This window comes from Argentina silus (genome assembly GCF_951799395.1).
Source record: "Argentina silus genome assembly, chromosome: Y".
In the NCBI taxonomy this organism is placed as follows: domain Eukaryota; kingdom Metazoa; phylum Chordata; class Actinopteri; order Argentiniformes; family Argentinidae; genus Argentina; species Argentina silus.
In genome coordinates, this window is record NC_139654.1 from 33498942 (window position 1) to 33515856 (window position 16915).

The 16915-nt window shown below is 49.1% G+C and overlaps 1 protein-coding gene across 5 annotated transcripts in view; it reads left to right on the top strand.

The window, feature by feature from the left end:
• Positions 1–16915, top strand: part of LOC310823575 (KH domain-containing RNA-binding protein QKI-like) — a gene marked incomplete at both ends in the record, with an annotated part of 120551 nt that overhangs the window by 91331 nt on the left and 12305 nt on the right. For all 5 annotated transcript variants that reach the window (XM_083696459.1, XM_083696460.1, XM_083696461.1 and 2 more), the window contains one exon: positions 14901–15044. In XM_083696459.1, coding sequence (XP_083552585.1) covers positions 14901–15044 — 144 coding nt within the window. The remainder of the gene's footprint in view (positions 1–14900; positions 15045–16915) is intronic.

Here is a 16915-nt window from a genome sequence, read left to right on the forward strand (position 1 = left end):
TGTGTGACTGAGAGGGGGCTAGTGTGTCTGTGTGTGAGCATCATGTCTGTGTGTGGAGTGTGTTTATGAGAGTCTAGTCTGAGTTTCAAAGTTGCTTGAAGTACGTTGTGGCAACCACTGAGTAAAACCGGGGAAATATGCACATCTACGTCAGAGAACGACACAGACAACAGCGCTCAGTTCAGCCACTCCGGGCGTATTTAATACAAGAATAAGGAACAGGGTGATAAAGTCCAAGTTTGGTTTGTTGTTTAACTAAAACAATAAGGCTCAGTGGAATATAATCCAACTAAGGTTTCCTCCATGTCAGGGTTAGGTGGGGTAGGAGGGCAGACAGGGGTGGCTCTGTGGGCGCTGGTCGTCTGGGTCTCTAGCTCCGTTCTACGTTCTGCCGGGGCCTCTCACTTGGCAACGCTCGGTGCTCACTATGGCGACAGAAGATACACGTCAGTATAACACGACTGAAATGTGCTGCCGGAGTCCGGCTCTGACCCTTAGAATACGTCCGTCTCAGTTCCCCGTTCGACCCCTTCTGCCGGTTCCTCTCCTCTGTGACGCCCGCCGTGCGAATGAGGGCGCATGGGAATGTGGAGTGGTAGTAAATGGGGTGTATATCTCGCCCCGCTATGTCTCTGCTGTCGCCTCTCTCTCTCTCCCCGCGCAAGATCTGTGGCCTGCCCATATATGGAGTTCCGCGGCCAGGGTGAGTTCACCAGGAGAACGCAATCAGCGGAGCGCAGCTGAACCAGATCAGCGTGAGTGGAGGCAGCAGAAAAGGAGGACTCCGACAAACACTGGGAGGAAGTACTGTGGTGAAAGAAGGTGGTAGTAGGTGATGAGAAGGAGAGATTTAAAAGCGCTGTGTATGACCCATTTGTGTAGGAGAACCCCGTGGAAAGTCCGACCCCCTGACCGTCTGAGAGCCCGCCTGTGTACCGAACTTCGCCTGCCCGACTACCCTCCCGACCGCATGACTGCCCGAGCCTGTGTACCGAACCCAGCGCTTGACCACCGACGACGAATTGACAGCCCAGCGGACGCATTGACTCCCGATTCTCCCTTCCCCTATCACCTCCCTTCTCCCCTCCCCGACCCCCAAATAAAGTTAATTAATTTGGATCCTGGTGCGGAACTCACGTCTTTTACTGTGTTTGGTTCAGTGACACTCCCTCACGCCCCGGAGGGTGTCACACCTCCTTATCTGTGTCTCCTGTGAGGAGGCACAGGTGCGTCGAGTCTGGCTAACAAGCCCGCGATTTGCTTCCCGCGGCCACCCACCTGATAAGGTAATGCGGGGCAGCCGTGCGTAGGGATAGTACTTTCCGGTTATTGCTCTGCCCCGCTGGCGGAATGGTCGCTGTCCGCGGTGCTGAAGCCCTTTGACACGAGGGGATGGCCACAACGTGTAGCCCTATGCATACATTTTTGGGATATTGTTTGCATCAGTATTGCCAAATGTCTTCAAACAGTGCGAGCATCAAGTGAGCTCATTGCTCAGTAGATTACCTGTGGTGTGCAGTGCCACAGAGATCCAAACCACTGTCCATGTATACTTCATTCAATATCTATCCATACTTAGTGAATTTCACTAATTTCCTCTGACCAACCAGCCATAATTACAGGGCCTTTAACTGAGAGAGACATTGTAATAAGATCCGTGACACAGAGGCGGACTCGAGGTTGCTGTGTGGGAAAATCCCGTTTATTTTAACAGTCTCTGTCAGGACTTTTCAGTCCCCGCTTTCCAGCCGTCCCAAAGCAGAGGCATACACATCTTAAACCATTTCGTCAACGAGGCTTCATTCGCAACAGGTGCGCAACGAAGCCTCGTTTTCGTAAACCCCGGCCACGGTCCTGTACCTCCCTCTACAGGCCGAACGCTGCATGTCCCCCCACATACCCCCACCGCCCGACACAGGCCGGGGACACACCGGCCGACAGCCTACTCCCCCCCCCCTGCACGGGAGAGGAAGTCTGCCACGAACATCTACGCCCCCGGTCTGTGCACGACCGAAAAGTTGAAGGGCTGCAACGCGAGATACCACCGGGTGATCCTCGCGTTCACATCCTTCATGCGGTGGAGCCACTGGAGGGGAGCATGGTCGGAATAGAGGGTGAAAGCGCGACCCAGCAGGTAGTAGCGGAGGGCGCCGACCGCCCACTTGATGGCGAGGCACTCCTTCTCCACCGTGCTGTACCGGCCCTCCCTCTCCGATAGTTTGCGGCTCAGGTACAGCATCGGCCGGTCAGCCCCCTCCACCCGCTGGGTCAGCACTGCTCCCAGGCCTCTATCCGACGCGTCCGTCTGTAGGGAGAAAGGGAGGTTAAAATCAGGCGCATACTGGACCCTTTCTCCACAAAGAGCGCCCTTAAGGGCCTCGAACGACCCCTGGCACTGGCCCGACCATTGGACCGGATCCGGGGCACCCTTCCGGGTGAGGTCCGTCAAGGGACTGGCCAGCTCCGAGAAGCCCGGCACGAACTGCCGGTAATAGCCAGCCAGCCCCAGGAACGCCCTCACCTCCTTCTTCGTCCGCGGAGAGGCGACGATGGCCGCAGTCTTTTCAATCTGCGGCCGCACCTCCCCTCAACCCAAGTGATACCCCAGATACCAGATCTCCCTCCACTCGATCACGCACTTTTTCGGGTTGGCCGTCAGCCCTCCTGCCTCAGGGACCGCAGAACAGCAGCCACACGCTGCACATGCTGCGCCCAGGTGTCACTGTAAATGACTGTCATCCAGATAGGCAGCAGCATAGGCAGAGTGCGGCCGCAGAATGCGGTCCATGAGGCGCTGAAAATCGGCTGGGGCTCCGAACAACCCGAAAGGGAGCACCGTGAACTGATACAACCCGAGCGTAGTGGAGAATGCAGTCTTCTCCCGGGATACCGGCGAGAGGGGAATCTGCCAGTATCCGTTCGTGCAATCCAATGTCGTAAAAAACCTGGTCGTGCCAAGCCGGTCCAAGAGATCGTCAACCCGGGGCATCAGGTGGGCTTCGAATTTGGAGACCGCATTAACCCTTCTATAATCCACACAGAACCGTATAGACCCATCCGGCTTGTTGACAAGCACGATGGGGCTACACCAGTCACTGCGGGACTCCTCGACCACACCCAGCTCCAGCATGGCTTCCAATTCCTTGCACACAATGTCTTATTTGTGTACCGGCAACCTATAGGGACGTGTACGCACCGTTAAACCCGGCTGCGTTTCTATATGGTGGTCGATAAGCGTAGTCCGACTGGGCAGGGGAGAGAACACGTCAGCGAACCTAGCTTGCAAATCTGCAACGTCCGTGGCCTGGCTAGCAGAGAGGTGGTTATCAATACCGACCGGAGTGCTAATTTTTGATTTTGGAACTCATCTCTCTCTGGAATTATTGTAGCCAGAGCAACAGTGACGACGTCGTTCCATTTTTTAAGGAGATTTACGTGATACACCTGCAAGCTATCCCCCCGGTCCGAGTGTACTACCTCATAATCCACGTCCCCCATGCGACGTGTGACCACAAACGGCCCTTGCCACTTCGTGAGTAATTTCGTGCTGGAGGTGGGTAACAGTACGAGCACCATGTCTCCCTGTACAAATTCTCGCAGGGTAGTTCCCCTGTCGTATAGGCGCTTTTGACGCTCCTGGGCTTGCTGCAAATGCTCGCGTGAGATAACCCCTAGGGCGTGGAGCTTTGTGTGCAAGTCCAGGACGTACTGAATCTCACTTTTACTGTCGCTAGACTCTTCCTCCCAATTTTCTTTAAGGAGGTCTTGGACACCCCGGGGCTTACGCCCGTAGAGTAATTCAAACGGGGAAAACCCGGTGGAAGCTTGGGGAACTTCCCGTACCGCAAACAGCAGGGGATCTAGCCATTTATGCCAATTCCGACTATCCTCGTGCACAAACTTCCGGATCATCGATTTCAAGGTCCGATTGAACCGCTCACAAAGGCCATCAGTGGCCGGGTGGTAAACACTGGTTCGAATCGCCTTGATGTTCAACAACCCGTACAGTTCTTTAAGGGTGCGTGACATAAAATTGGTGCCCTGGTCGGTGAGAATCTCTTTCGGGATTCCCACCCGGGAGATTACTTGAAACAATGCCTGCGCTACACTCCTGGCAGAAATATTGCGCAGCGGTATTTCCTCGCGGTATCGGGTTGCATAATCTATCAAGACCAACACAAATCGATATCCCTGTGTACTTCGATCAAATGGCTCCTCGACCAATGGTAAGGGCCGCAAGGGGGCCCGTGGAATGGCCGGGGGATTTACCAACTGACATTCGCGACAAGCGCACCACCTACGCACCTCTGCCCGAATTCCCGGCCAATAAAATCGAGCCAATATACGGTTTAGTGTCTTATCATAACCTAAATGGCCCGCCATGGGGTTGAAATGAGCCGCCTGGAAGACCATTTCCCAGCGTCTACAGGGAACCAACAACTGGGTTACTTCCTCCTGACTATGTGAGTCACGACTTACTCGGTATAACCTGTCGCTGATAATCGCAAAATAGGGGTGGGCGCGCACTGTGTCTGGCCGTACCAAAGTACCATCAATCGCTATCACTTGGTCATAGGCCGATCGTAGGGTCTCGTCACGAGACTGCTCGAGGGGGAAGTCACCTAGCAGTGGATAGTTCGGCGGGGAAATCTCTGGTTGAGAACCCCCCGCCGGCTCCGGCTCCCCGCCGCCTCAGCACAGAGCACATTACACGCCTCACATCTCCCTCTCTGTCGTGCACGCACCCCGGTAGCCCGCTTTACCGCTTGAGGAAACCCCTCCCAATCTACACCCAGAACAAGGGGATGCGTGAGGCGCGGGCTAACCGCCGCCTGTACACTATGCTTTTTTCCTCAAAATGAATCTCGATAGCGACCACAGGATATTCGTGAATGTCCCCATGCACACACTTCACCAACACCCTCGATGCCTTTAACAATGCCCCCGGTCGAACCAGGCACTCCTGGATCATGGACTGCATGCAGCCCGAATCCAAGAACGCCTGGTGCGTATCGTGTTGTATCCTTACCGGAACACAATACGCCTCTCCTGGTCCGGGGGGAGGGCCCGGTATGTTGCCGATGCGGACGACCTGCCCCACCTCCATTACTGGGCAATCCGCCTGGACGTGGCCTGGCCGCCCGCAGCGCCAACCCCCCCTGCCGCTCGGGGTGCTTCTTGTGGGGCCAGGGCTGGTTCTCGACGTGTCTGCCCCTGCCATCTCGTCCTCGGGGCAGGCGCCAGCCCCTCCTCGTCCGGCGCCACGGCTCCTTCCGGGTCGCCGGGGCTCCCGTGGCGGGAGGGAGAGATGGTTCTCCGCCAAGGTAACGGCGGCCGCGAGATCCTGGGGCCGGTGGTACTGGACGGGAGCCCCGTGAGGAACTGCTCCAACACCACCCGGTCCCCGACCTCCTCCGCCGAGCTGTTCCCTGGGTCCAGCCACCGCCACGCGCTGTCCCGCAGCCGCTGGGCGTAGGCAAAGGGCCGGCTCCCCTCCTCCATCGTCAGGGCCTGGAACCGTCGACGGTGTTCCTCCGGGGTGAGGCCCAGGCGGTCTCGAATCGCCCGGGCTAGGGAGGGATAATCCCGCTGGGCGGCTGTTGGCAGGCTGTGGGCAGCGAGCTGCGCCTCGCCTGACAGGAGGGGCAGCAGATGGTACGCCCACTTGCCGTCCGGCCACCCCGAGATCCTCGCCGTCCCCTCGAACCCCGCCAGGAACGCCTCCGGGTCGTCCAGGTCCCCCATTTTCTGGAGGTGGACCTTGGGGGGACCTTGTGTCGACCCGGGCACTGGTCCCGCTTTGATGGCCCCGACGAGCTCCCGGAGGAGGGCACGGTCCTCAGCCCTCGCCGCCGCCATCTCTCCCATCGCGGACTGCTGCTCCTGCTGGAGGTGGGCCTGCTGCTCCAGTACGAGGGCCATTCTTCCGATGGCCGCGCTTAACCCCTCCATTTTCCTCTTTTTCCTCCGCCTTCACTCTGTGTCCCAGGTTGGGCGCCACTGTAATAAGATCCGTGACACAGAGGCGGACTCGAGGTTGCTGTGTGGGAAAATCCTGTTTATTTTATCAGTCTCTGTCAGGACTTTTCAGTCCCCGCTTTCCAGCCGTCCCCTCCCAAAGCAGAGGCACACACATCTTAAACCATTTCGTCAACGAGGCTTCATTCGCAACAGGTGCGCAACGAAGCCTCGTTTTCGTAAACCCCGGCCACGGTCCTGTAGCTCCCTCTACAGGCCGAACGCTGCATGTCCCCCCACAGACATAACCTGACATTCTCCTTTTCTCCACGAATACAATTAATTTATACTGCTTATTTTTTACATTGACGTGACAAACACACTCAGTCATTTCTTCTCTTTCACTGACTATTACAGATGCCGTAAGTTCTACTTCAATAGCTCAGAACTTTGATTTGGAGTGGAGGTGTTCACCTTGATTAACCTTTCTGTTGAGTAAATCCACCCCCAGGTGGTACAGCCCAGAGACCTCCTCTTCTTTTATCTCATTGACCCACACTGCCTCACTGAGGGGAGACAAATTATTTGAAATGGTGCCAAGAGATAAATAATGTTTTTCTTTCTGCACACATGCAAGTGCACACTAGCAGACACAAATATGCAGTTTAGGTTTGCATTACCTCTCGTCCTGCCATCCTTAGTGCACCATACCGCCCTCTAAGTTTTCATAGCCCCTAACCCCCACCCCTCTCCTGCAGTTCCACTCCCCCCACAATTTGTCTTCCTCTCTCCTGTCATATTGGCCCAGTCCTTGTGTTGTCCTTCGCTGTTCCTTTGTGGGGCGGACTACCTTCAAGAGAGGCATTATTGCCTAGGCTAGGATTACAAAGGAGCAGACCAATGGATTTATGGTAATTAATAATGATCCAGGTCTGTGGCTGTGACCAGTCGGAGTGCAGAGACAGAGAGAAAGAGACAGAGAGAGAGACGGAATAAACAGGTGTTATGGAAGGATGCACAGCTGGACAGCTCAGGCATCTAAAAAGGCTGAGGGTAGATCACCTTGACTACCGCCATGTCATGTTTAGTCCTGGAGGGCAAGGAGGCAGGACTAATGTTGTTGAGATGAGCTGACTCTTCCTCCCATCTCCAGATGTAGCAGTTGTCACAGCCAACAGTCACACACACACCCCATGTCCACCCCACTCTTGGCTTTTTAGGTCTGTTATTGATGCCATGTCAGTGGGTGGCTGGCTGGCTCATCTCTGGCAGCTAGGCACTGTGGATACATTGTTAGTGCTTGTCATGAGAAATTGTAAGAGATTCCTGATCGTGTTTGAAACTGTGCTCAAAGATACAGTACTGTACTAGTGGCCAATGTCTTTATAGATCATTGAAATAACCACTGTAAAAACATTATTTTAAATGATTTTTTTTTTTTAAAACATGGTCGCTATGACGACTCATTAACATCATCATATGATATTTGATATTCTCAAAATAGAAGGACACAATCACAGACTACAAGCCATTAATGTTCCATTTTCAGCTACAGTAAAGAGAGGAAATTAGTTTTTTTGCATATCTGATTGTTGTATAAATCAGGTCTTGATTTTCCATTTGGGGATCATGAAAAGAAAATACAAAATAAGAAGAGAAGGACAGGATGGGGATGGAGTGAGGGATACATTTGCTTGGCCTCTATTTCTCAGCTGGGTGGGAATGTTTTGTTCATTAAAATGTATGTGTGGAGATCTTCTAATCTACAGCGTGTTGCAGGGTTGTGGACGGGTATCTGGATTGGACACCACAGGATGTCAGGTTCACTCTCATTAATCCATGTTTATTTTCCTTAACATTAGTCACATCACTAAGAATCACTAACCTGTCATTTCAACACCATCAAAATAAGACATGGTTGGAGCTATATTATCTAGATAACCAGTACTGTATCTAGGTCCTGCCTGCTGTATTGTAGTAAGCTCACACACTTTTACTTTCACTTAGTGTGTGCGCAGAGAGGTACGTGTGTGTGTGTGTGTGTGTGTACAATGTTATATGCACTCAACTCTGTTTCAGCAGTAACACCCCTGGTGCTGCCTAGTTCGCTCTAACAGACAGCAGTGAGCTGGGTAAAGCCCCCTTTGTCGAGGAGCGCTACCTTTCATATCATGTCTTGTCTTCCACTACAGTGTCATGGGTTTAAGCAGATCAAAGACGTGCCTGTTCGATATGCTCCGTATTTTGTTTGTTTTGTGTGTGTGCTTTCTTTGTTGCAATGGCTGGTTGTTGTTTGTTCTACAGTTGTGGTTTGGGGAGGAAGCAGAGGAGAGCATGGTTGAGTTGTGTTGTATTCCCATCACTATCTTGTGTGATATTATAACTTTGAGAGACTCAAAGTGGGGTTCTAGGTGTTGGGGTTCTAGCTGTTGGCGTTCTAGGTGTGTGTGTACAGTGTACTGGTTCAAGTCTTGTTTATCTGTCATTACATTGAATACAAGTATACAGTACAATGCAGCTCTACAACATCAATCATCATCAACAATAGAATGTAACATGGATACTTAAAATATAAACAGTAACAATAATAATAATAAAAAATAATCAATATACAATGTGCAATGCATACAGTCATGGCCAAAAATATTGGCACCCCTGCACTTCTTTCAGATAAAGCACCACTTTTCCAAGAATATTGTTGCAATTACAAATGCTGTGGTATTCACATGTTTATTTATTTTCTTTGCATTAGAACAACACAAAAAAGTCAGAGAAAAAAAGCCAAACCTGATATCATTCCACATAGAACTCCAAAAATGGACTGGACAAAATAATTGACACCCTCAACTTAATATTTGGTAGCACACCCTTTGGAAAAAATAACTGAAATCAATCACTTCCTGTAACCATGAATGAGTTGCTTACACCTCTCCAGCTCTCTCAGTTTTGAAGGGTGCCTTCTCCCAACTGCTGTTTTGAGATCTCTCCACAGGTTTTCTATGGGATGTAGATCTGGACTCATTGCTGGCCACTTCAGAACTCTCCAGTGCTTTGTCCTAAACCATTTCTGGGTGCTTTTTGAAGTATGCTTTGGGTCATTGTCCTGCTGGAAGACCCATGACCTCTGACGGAGACCCAGCTTTCTGACACTGGGCCCTACATTGCACTCCAAAATTGTTTGGTAGTCTTCAGATTTCATGATGCCATGCACACAGTCAAGGCATCCGGTGCCAGAAGCAGCAAAGCAACCCCAAAACATCTGTGAACCTCCACCATGTTTGACCGTGTTCTTTTCTTTGAAGGCCTCATTTCGTTTTCTGTAAACAGTAATGATGTGCTTTACCAAAAATGTTGGTCTCATCTGTCCACAGGATGTTCTCCCAGAAGGATTTTGGCTTCCTCAGGTACGTTTTGGCAAACTCCAGTCTGGCTTTTTTATGTCTCTGTGTCAGCAGTGGGGTCCTCCTGGGTCTCCTACCATAGCGTTCCATTTCATTCAGATGGCGACGGATAGTGCGAGCTGACACTGTTGTACCCTGTGTCTGCAGGTCAGCTTGAATTTGTTTGGAAGTTGATCAAGTTCTTCATCCACCATTCGAACAATCCTTTGTTGCAATCTTTCATCAATTTTTCTCTTCCGTCCACGTCCAGGGAGGTTAGCTACAGTACCATGGACTGTGAACTTCTTGATGACGTTGCGCACACTGGACACAGGAACATTAAGATCTCTGGAGATGGATTTGTAGCCTTGAGATTGCCCCTGCTTTTCCACAATTTTGGTTCTCAAATCCTCTGACAATTCTTTGCTCTTCTTTCTTTTCTCCATGTTCAGTGTGGTACACACAGACACACAACACAAAGGTTGAGTCAACTTTTCTCCATTTAAACTGGTTGCAAGTGTTACTTGCCACAGGTGAGTTTAAATACAAATTAAAGGAGCATCACATGCTTCAAATCCAATTATTTCTTACAATTTTGAAAAGGTGCCAATAATCTTGTCCAGTCCATTTTTGGAGTTCAGATTTGACTTTTTTTCTCTGTTTTTTTTGTATTGTTCTAATGCAGGGGTTCTCAACCTTTTGCAAGCTGGGCCCCCCCAAAGCTGGTTCATTGTAGTTGGGGCGCCACCCCCACTACACCACCTTGCATAGATAGATAGATAGCCCTAGGCTAGGCTATTATTGTTAGGCCCACACTATTATTATTATTATTATTATTATTATTATTATCATCATCAGTAGCGGTAGGTAGGCCTATTATCATTACTAGGCTATTGTTATAATTGGCAGTAGCACCAGACTTCTAATGTGAGCTTGCAGGCATTATTATTATTATTATTACGAGTAGTGGTAGGCCTATTATCATTACTAGGCTATTGCTATATAATTATATGAGGTTACATGCTTTATTGTTGTTGTTATTATTATTATTATTATTATTATCATCATCATCAGTAGGCCTATTATCATTACTAGGCTATTGCTATAATTGGGAATTGGCACCAGACCTCTGATATGAATTTATGCTTTATTATTGTTATTATTACTAGGCCTAATAGTAGGCATATCATCTGCATTTTTTACAGAAGCTTGCAGGTAGGCGATGTTAATGTGAGACCTGAGCCTGCTTTGCCTTGCAAAGATCCTCAATTCTTGGCGCAATGTCTGATAAACATAGCCTCAAATCATCCTCGATTTGTGCACGATTGCGGTATTTCGTTTTGAGTGCAGTAATTTTTGAGAATCCTGCCTCACACAAATATGTCGACGCGAAAGGGAGGAGAATCTTCAAGGCGACGTCACAGAGTTGAGGGTATTCCTGCATCAATGCTGCCCAGAATGACGAAAGAGGGCAGGAGGTAAAGAGTTCCTTCAGCCTACTGTCACTCTTCAGCTCAATAAGCTGTTCCTGCATATCAATTGACAGTTCGTTTGCTGTGCACACAAATGGATCTCGAACCCACGCAAAAGCGCGATAATCCTCTTTAAAGTACGTCGCAAATTGTTTTCTCATTGCTGACAGGTGCTCAGACGCTGATTGAAATAGAGAGGAGAAATCGTGTGACGTGCCTGCATCAGTGATAAAGTCTGCAAGGCTGGGGAACATGTCGCAGTTCCCTCGACTGATGCGGCCATGCCAGAGGTCAAGTTTTTGTGTGAAGGCGTCCACTCTGTCTGCGAGGATCAAAATATGAGTTTCGCGGCCTTGCAAAGACAGGTTGAGGCCATTCAAGCGGTCAAATATATCGACCAAATAGGACAGAGACGCAAGCCACATAGTGTCATCCAGATGCTTCGCCAGATCTGATTTGATTTCTGTCAAAAACCACTTCACCTCCTCTCGCAGCTCATACAACCGCTGTAACACCCACCCCCTGGAGAGCCAGCGAACTTCAGTGTGCAGAAGCAGCTGTTCGTGCCCTGACCCCATCTCCTGGCAGAGGACCCCAAACAAGCGAGAGTTTAGCGGCCGTGATTTGATGAGATTTATCATTTTCACGGATTGGTTCAGCACAGAGTCAAAGAGAACCGGCATTTTTTTAGCAGCTAGTGCTTCGCGATGGACCATGCAATGTGTCCATTTCACAAGTGGAGCTACTTGCTGAATGCGAGCAGCTAGGCCACGCTCACGGCCCGTCATTGCCCGCGCACCATCCGTGCATAGGCCAACGCATCGGTCCCAAGCCAAACCATTTTCATGGATAAATATATCGAGGACATTGAAGATGGCTTCTCCTGTAGTGTGCGACTGAAGAGGCCGGCAAAACAGGACATCCTCCTCAATCGCCTTGTCCCGCAGATACCTGACATAGGTGAGGAGCTGGGCCTGCCCAGCAATATCAGTGGATTCGTCCAGCTGCAGCGTGTAGTAAGGACTCTTTTTTATGAACTCTATCAGTTGCTCTCTGATATCATTAGACATGTCTGAAATTCTCCTAGCGACTGTGTCATTGGACAGTGGTACTGTACCGAGTTTGGCTGCTGCACTATCTCCTATCATTATTCTGCACGTCTTGCGCGGCCGGCAAAATGAGAGTCTCGGCAATTGTATGCGGTTTACCCAGTTTACCTATTCTTTTGGCCACTGCATACGATGCCTCCAAACACTGTTTAGACACAGTGCTGTGCACTGAAATGGTTGCCTGTTGCTGATGGAGGCCATCAAGCTTTCTTTTAAAATATTCAGCCGGTTTATCCTTAATGCCAGCATGCTTTGTTTCGAAGTGCCTTTTTAGTTTGCAGGGCTTCATGCTGTCGTTTGCCAGCACCTCGGCACACACAACACACTGAGGTCTCAGATCAGCCGTGACTGTAAACGCAAACTGCAGGTATGCTTCATCGTACCTTCGAAGCTTTTTTGCAGCTGGTGGTGTGTCGGTTGCCTTGTTGGTCCTCACTAGAAATCTCTCCATTTTTGTTTGGTTTTGAAATAATTTGGATGTGGATTAGTTGTGTTTTCAATAAAGTTTAGGCTATGATGTAACGATGTGTGCATGTGTGTGGCTATGTTGAGAGACTAGTATCGGGGGCTAATCAGTCGGGATTTAGGCACGATCTTTAATACAACAGTACACAATAACGATTTTGCAGGCAATGCAGAATTTATTTTAAGACTTAACAATTGTAGTCCTTTGTGAGTGAGTGAGTGAGTGGGTGAGTGTGTGTGTGTCTTAGTCGCGTGGGTCGTATAGTTGTGTTGCAACACGGTGAAAAAGTTGCTAGCTAGTTAGCTAAGTGCACGCCTAGTAGTTAAAAAATTACTGGCTAGGGCTGAGATGGGGATAATCTTTAAAAAGACTGTTTGTGCGGTTAGTCTTTAAAAAGACTGTTTGGGTTTTGAAGTATAGGCCTAAGTAAATCGATATCGAGATTGATAACAGATAGACTAGCGAGAGCTGGCACAAGCGAACTTGGCAAGAGACTAGACTAGAGTGAATGGAGCTACGACGCGTGTGCGGACGCTTATATAGTAGCACTTACGTGACGTCACGTCACAGGCTCAAAATACTACCCCCTGTATTGGTAGATTTGAAATGAAACTGTGTGGTTGATTTGTTTGTGTGTTATAATAGTCCAACCACTTGCATTTCGACATGGGGGGAATCTGTTGCATCTCCTTTGTAGGTCTACTAATAGCCAGTGAGTCCATGATTTTTCGTGTTTTTTTTCTTTTTTTTCCCGCGCCCCCCACCGGTTGAGAACCACTGTTCTAATGCAAAGAAAATAAATAAACATGTCAATACCAAAACATTTGTAATTGCAACAATTTTCTGGGAGAAGTGGTGCATTATCTGAAAGAAGTGCAGTGTCATAGAGCGGGGGGGGGGGGGGGGGGGGGGTGGAGGTAGAGTCAATTGGCGGGGGGGGGCTGGGGGGGAGAAGGAGCCTGATGTGTCTGAGGGATAGAGTTTAATTAACAGTTTAATGGCCTGAGGGTAGAAGCTATTCTGAAACCTGTTGGTCCGGGACTGGATGCTTCAGTACTGTCCAGATGGAAGCAGAGAGAACAGGGTGTGACTGGGATGGCTGGTGTCCTTGATGATTTTCCTGTCCTTCCTCTTACATCTCTCGGTGTAGATGGCGTGGACGGCTGGGAACTCATGGCCCATGATGGACTGGGCTGTTTTCACCACTCTCTGCAGGGCTTTACAGTCGTCTGCAGTGCAGCTGTAAAAGTTTGTGAGGATCTGGGGGGACATGCCGAATTTCCTTAGCCACCTGAGGAAAAACAGATGCTGGCGTGGTGTGACCATGTTAGATCCTTAGTGATGTGGACACCAAGAAACCTGAAGCTGTTAACCCTCTCCATTTCAGCCCTACTGATGTGAATTGGGGTGTCCCCCCCCCCCCCCCCTCGGTTTCTTCCTAAAGTCCACAATCAGCTCCTTGGTTTTGCTGACATTAAGAGAGAGATTATTATCCTGGCACCACAACCTGTTGTTGAATGCTGAGCTGTAGTCAATAAACAGTATTCTCATGTAGGTGCCCTTCTTGTTCAGGTGAGAGAGAGAAGTGTGTAGGGTGAGAGCAATGGCGTCATCAGTGGATCTGTTGGGACGATATGCAAATTGGAGGGGGTCTAGTGTTGCAAGTAGAGAGGAATTTATATGGGACTTAACCAGCCCCTCAAAGCACTTCATTATGACTGACGTGACAGATACAGGGCGATAGTCATTAAGACAGGTAGCCTTGGTCTTTTTTGGGACCGGAATGATAGTGGTCACCTTGAAGCAGGTGGGGATTACAAACTGGGACAAGGACATGTTGAATATGTGTGTGAAAACACCCGCCAGTTGGTCAGCACTCTGAGGACCCGGCCCGGGATGCCATCTGGGCCAGCCACTTTACTGATGTTGACATGATTAAACACTTCAGCCTCGATAAATGATAGCACACAGTCCTCGCTAGTAACGGGAGCTTTAATGGGGAGCTCCATGTCGCTATCCTCAAACTGAGCGTAAAAGGAATTTAGCTAGTCGGGGAGCGAAGCATCAGTGTCCAAACTCCCTGGTCTCCCTTTATAGTGGTAAAAGGGAAGAGTGACAAGTGACTTTGTTTAACGTCCGTCTGTCTCCATTGTTTTCACCCAGACAGAGACTTTTAGATTCTCACATGGAGACAAGGAGAAATAACAAAGCTGTGTTGGACTGATTTAGAACAGCTTAGCTTTATTGAATAAAGAGAAATGGGTTAAATTCGACATTTACCGCTTAGTGAGGTTACTAAAGAATGTGGGTATGTGAGTTCAACCAGGTCTTTTTAAGGATTTGTTACTGTACTTCTTTCACAGTTCTCATCTACCACGATAAATCAGCGTGACTGTTCTGTGTACAATTTCTTTATGATGTTTTGGTATAATTTTGGAGGGGACAAAACATTTAATGTGACCATTATATTGATATTGATCACCAGTTTTTTAATCATTACTTTCCCCCCCTTCAGGAGGAGCAGAACCGAGGCAAGCCCAACTGGGAGCACCTCAACGAGGACCTGCATGTTCTGATCACGGTGGAGGATGCACAGAACCGGGCTGAGATTAAGCTGAAGCAGGCTGTGGAGGAGGTCAACAAACTACTGGTGCCTGCGGTGAGTGTGTGTGTGTGTGTGTGAGTGTGAGAGAGATTGCATGGTATGTTTTTGCTGATACGCATTTTCTTCCTTTCATTTCCTTGATGTCACTTGATGACGAGGAAGTGAGAAATTCTTTGTCCCTCTTTAAAAGGGGAAGTTTAGGTCCAGGATGGTGTAATCTTAAGGCGCTTTCACACCTACCTCGTTTGGTGCGGACTTGGCAAACTTTTTAACTTTAACGTTTGGCGGATGTTGTTGATGTTAGCCAAAAGAGAATGCAGGTAGCAGAAAGCTGTGAAATGAAAGCTAGCAAAAAGACAAAAAGCTGTTAAAGAAATTAGTCAGGGGCTCACGTGGAGCGATGAAGAGGTCAAATGCCTCTTGGAAATATGGGCGGACGACTTCATAAAGAACAGCTCGAGAAAACACATAAAAATGCTGATACATTCAACAATAACGAGTTGCGCGACTGGAGATTTCATCGAACCGGTGAGCAGTGCCGCTTAAAGGTAAAAAAAACTCTGGCAACAGTATATCAAGGTGCGCAATGTCCTAAGGAGAAGTGGCAGCTTGGGGGATGAGAAGGACAAGTTCCCACTGTATGATGACCTGGACAAGACCAGCAAGTAACCACCCAACATTATCGAGTCGTTTGTCAAGAACCCTCTGACTCCTACCCAATCATCTCCGCTAATTCATACAGATGAACCAGACAGTGGTGAGTTACTAAATTATTACGTAAGCCTATGCCCCTTAATTTATGTAGGAATAGATTCAAGATGGTCGCGGCAAATGGCTGTAATCGGCTCTGCTATCTGCTATTTTCTTACTATTTTGTTACTTATTATTGCCCTTTGTGTGCAGCAAGTTTCTGCTCTTATTTCCTATGACCGTCAAGCTCTTCTGGACATAAGATCTATTTTCACTCACCATAAATTTGACCTACTGCACACGGATCCCGTCACTGCATCATTCGCCAAAGGCTTATGTTTACCTGGCGGGTGCCGGCAAAAGAAAGCACCGCAGGGGATGGAGGGCTGGTGTCATGGTCAGAGTGAGACGCCGCAAGAACTGTCCCGACTATTCTCCTTGCCAATGTCCAGTCACTGGATAACAAGCTGGATGAACTCAGGGGGAGGATTATTTTCCAACAAGACATCAGGGACTATAACATGTTCATCTTCACCAAATCATGGTTATCTCCATCGATACCAGACGCAGCCATTAAACTAGCCGGTTATTCATAACACTGACATGATCGCACTATTGACTCTGGGAAGCGGAGGGGTATGCTTCATGGTTAATAACAACTGGTCTACTGATATGGAGCCACTCTCCTACTGTACTCCTGACTTGGAATATCTGATGCTAAAATGCAGACCTTTCTATTTCCCTCGGGAATTCTCATCTGTTATCATTACTGCGGCTTACATCCCTCCACAAGCGAACACTATGACTGCACTCAAAGAACTGTACGCGACAGTGTACAGGCAGGAATCGGCTCATCCCGAGGCCGCCTTCATGACAATGTGCTAGCAATCAACGCGGTCGACGTGAGGAAGGCTTTCAAGTGCGTCAACACCCGCAAAGCTGCCGGACCAGACGGCATCCCTGGCCGTGTCCTCAGAGTATGCACCGACCAGCTGTCAGATGTCTTCATGGCCATATTCAATCTATCCCTGTCCCAGTCTGTAATCCCCACCTGTTTCAAAGCAACCACCATCACCCGAGTCCCCAAGAGGAGCAAGGTAACCTGCCTCAACGACTACCACCCTGTTGCACTCACCCCAATCATCATGAAGTGCTTCGAGAAGCTAATTCATTCGCACATCAACTCATCATTACCTGCCACTCTGGACCCTCTTCAGTTTGCATACCGCCCCAAT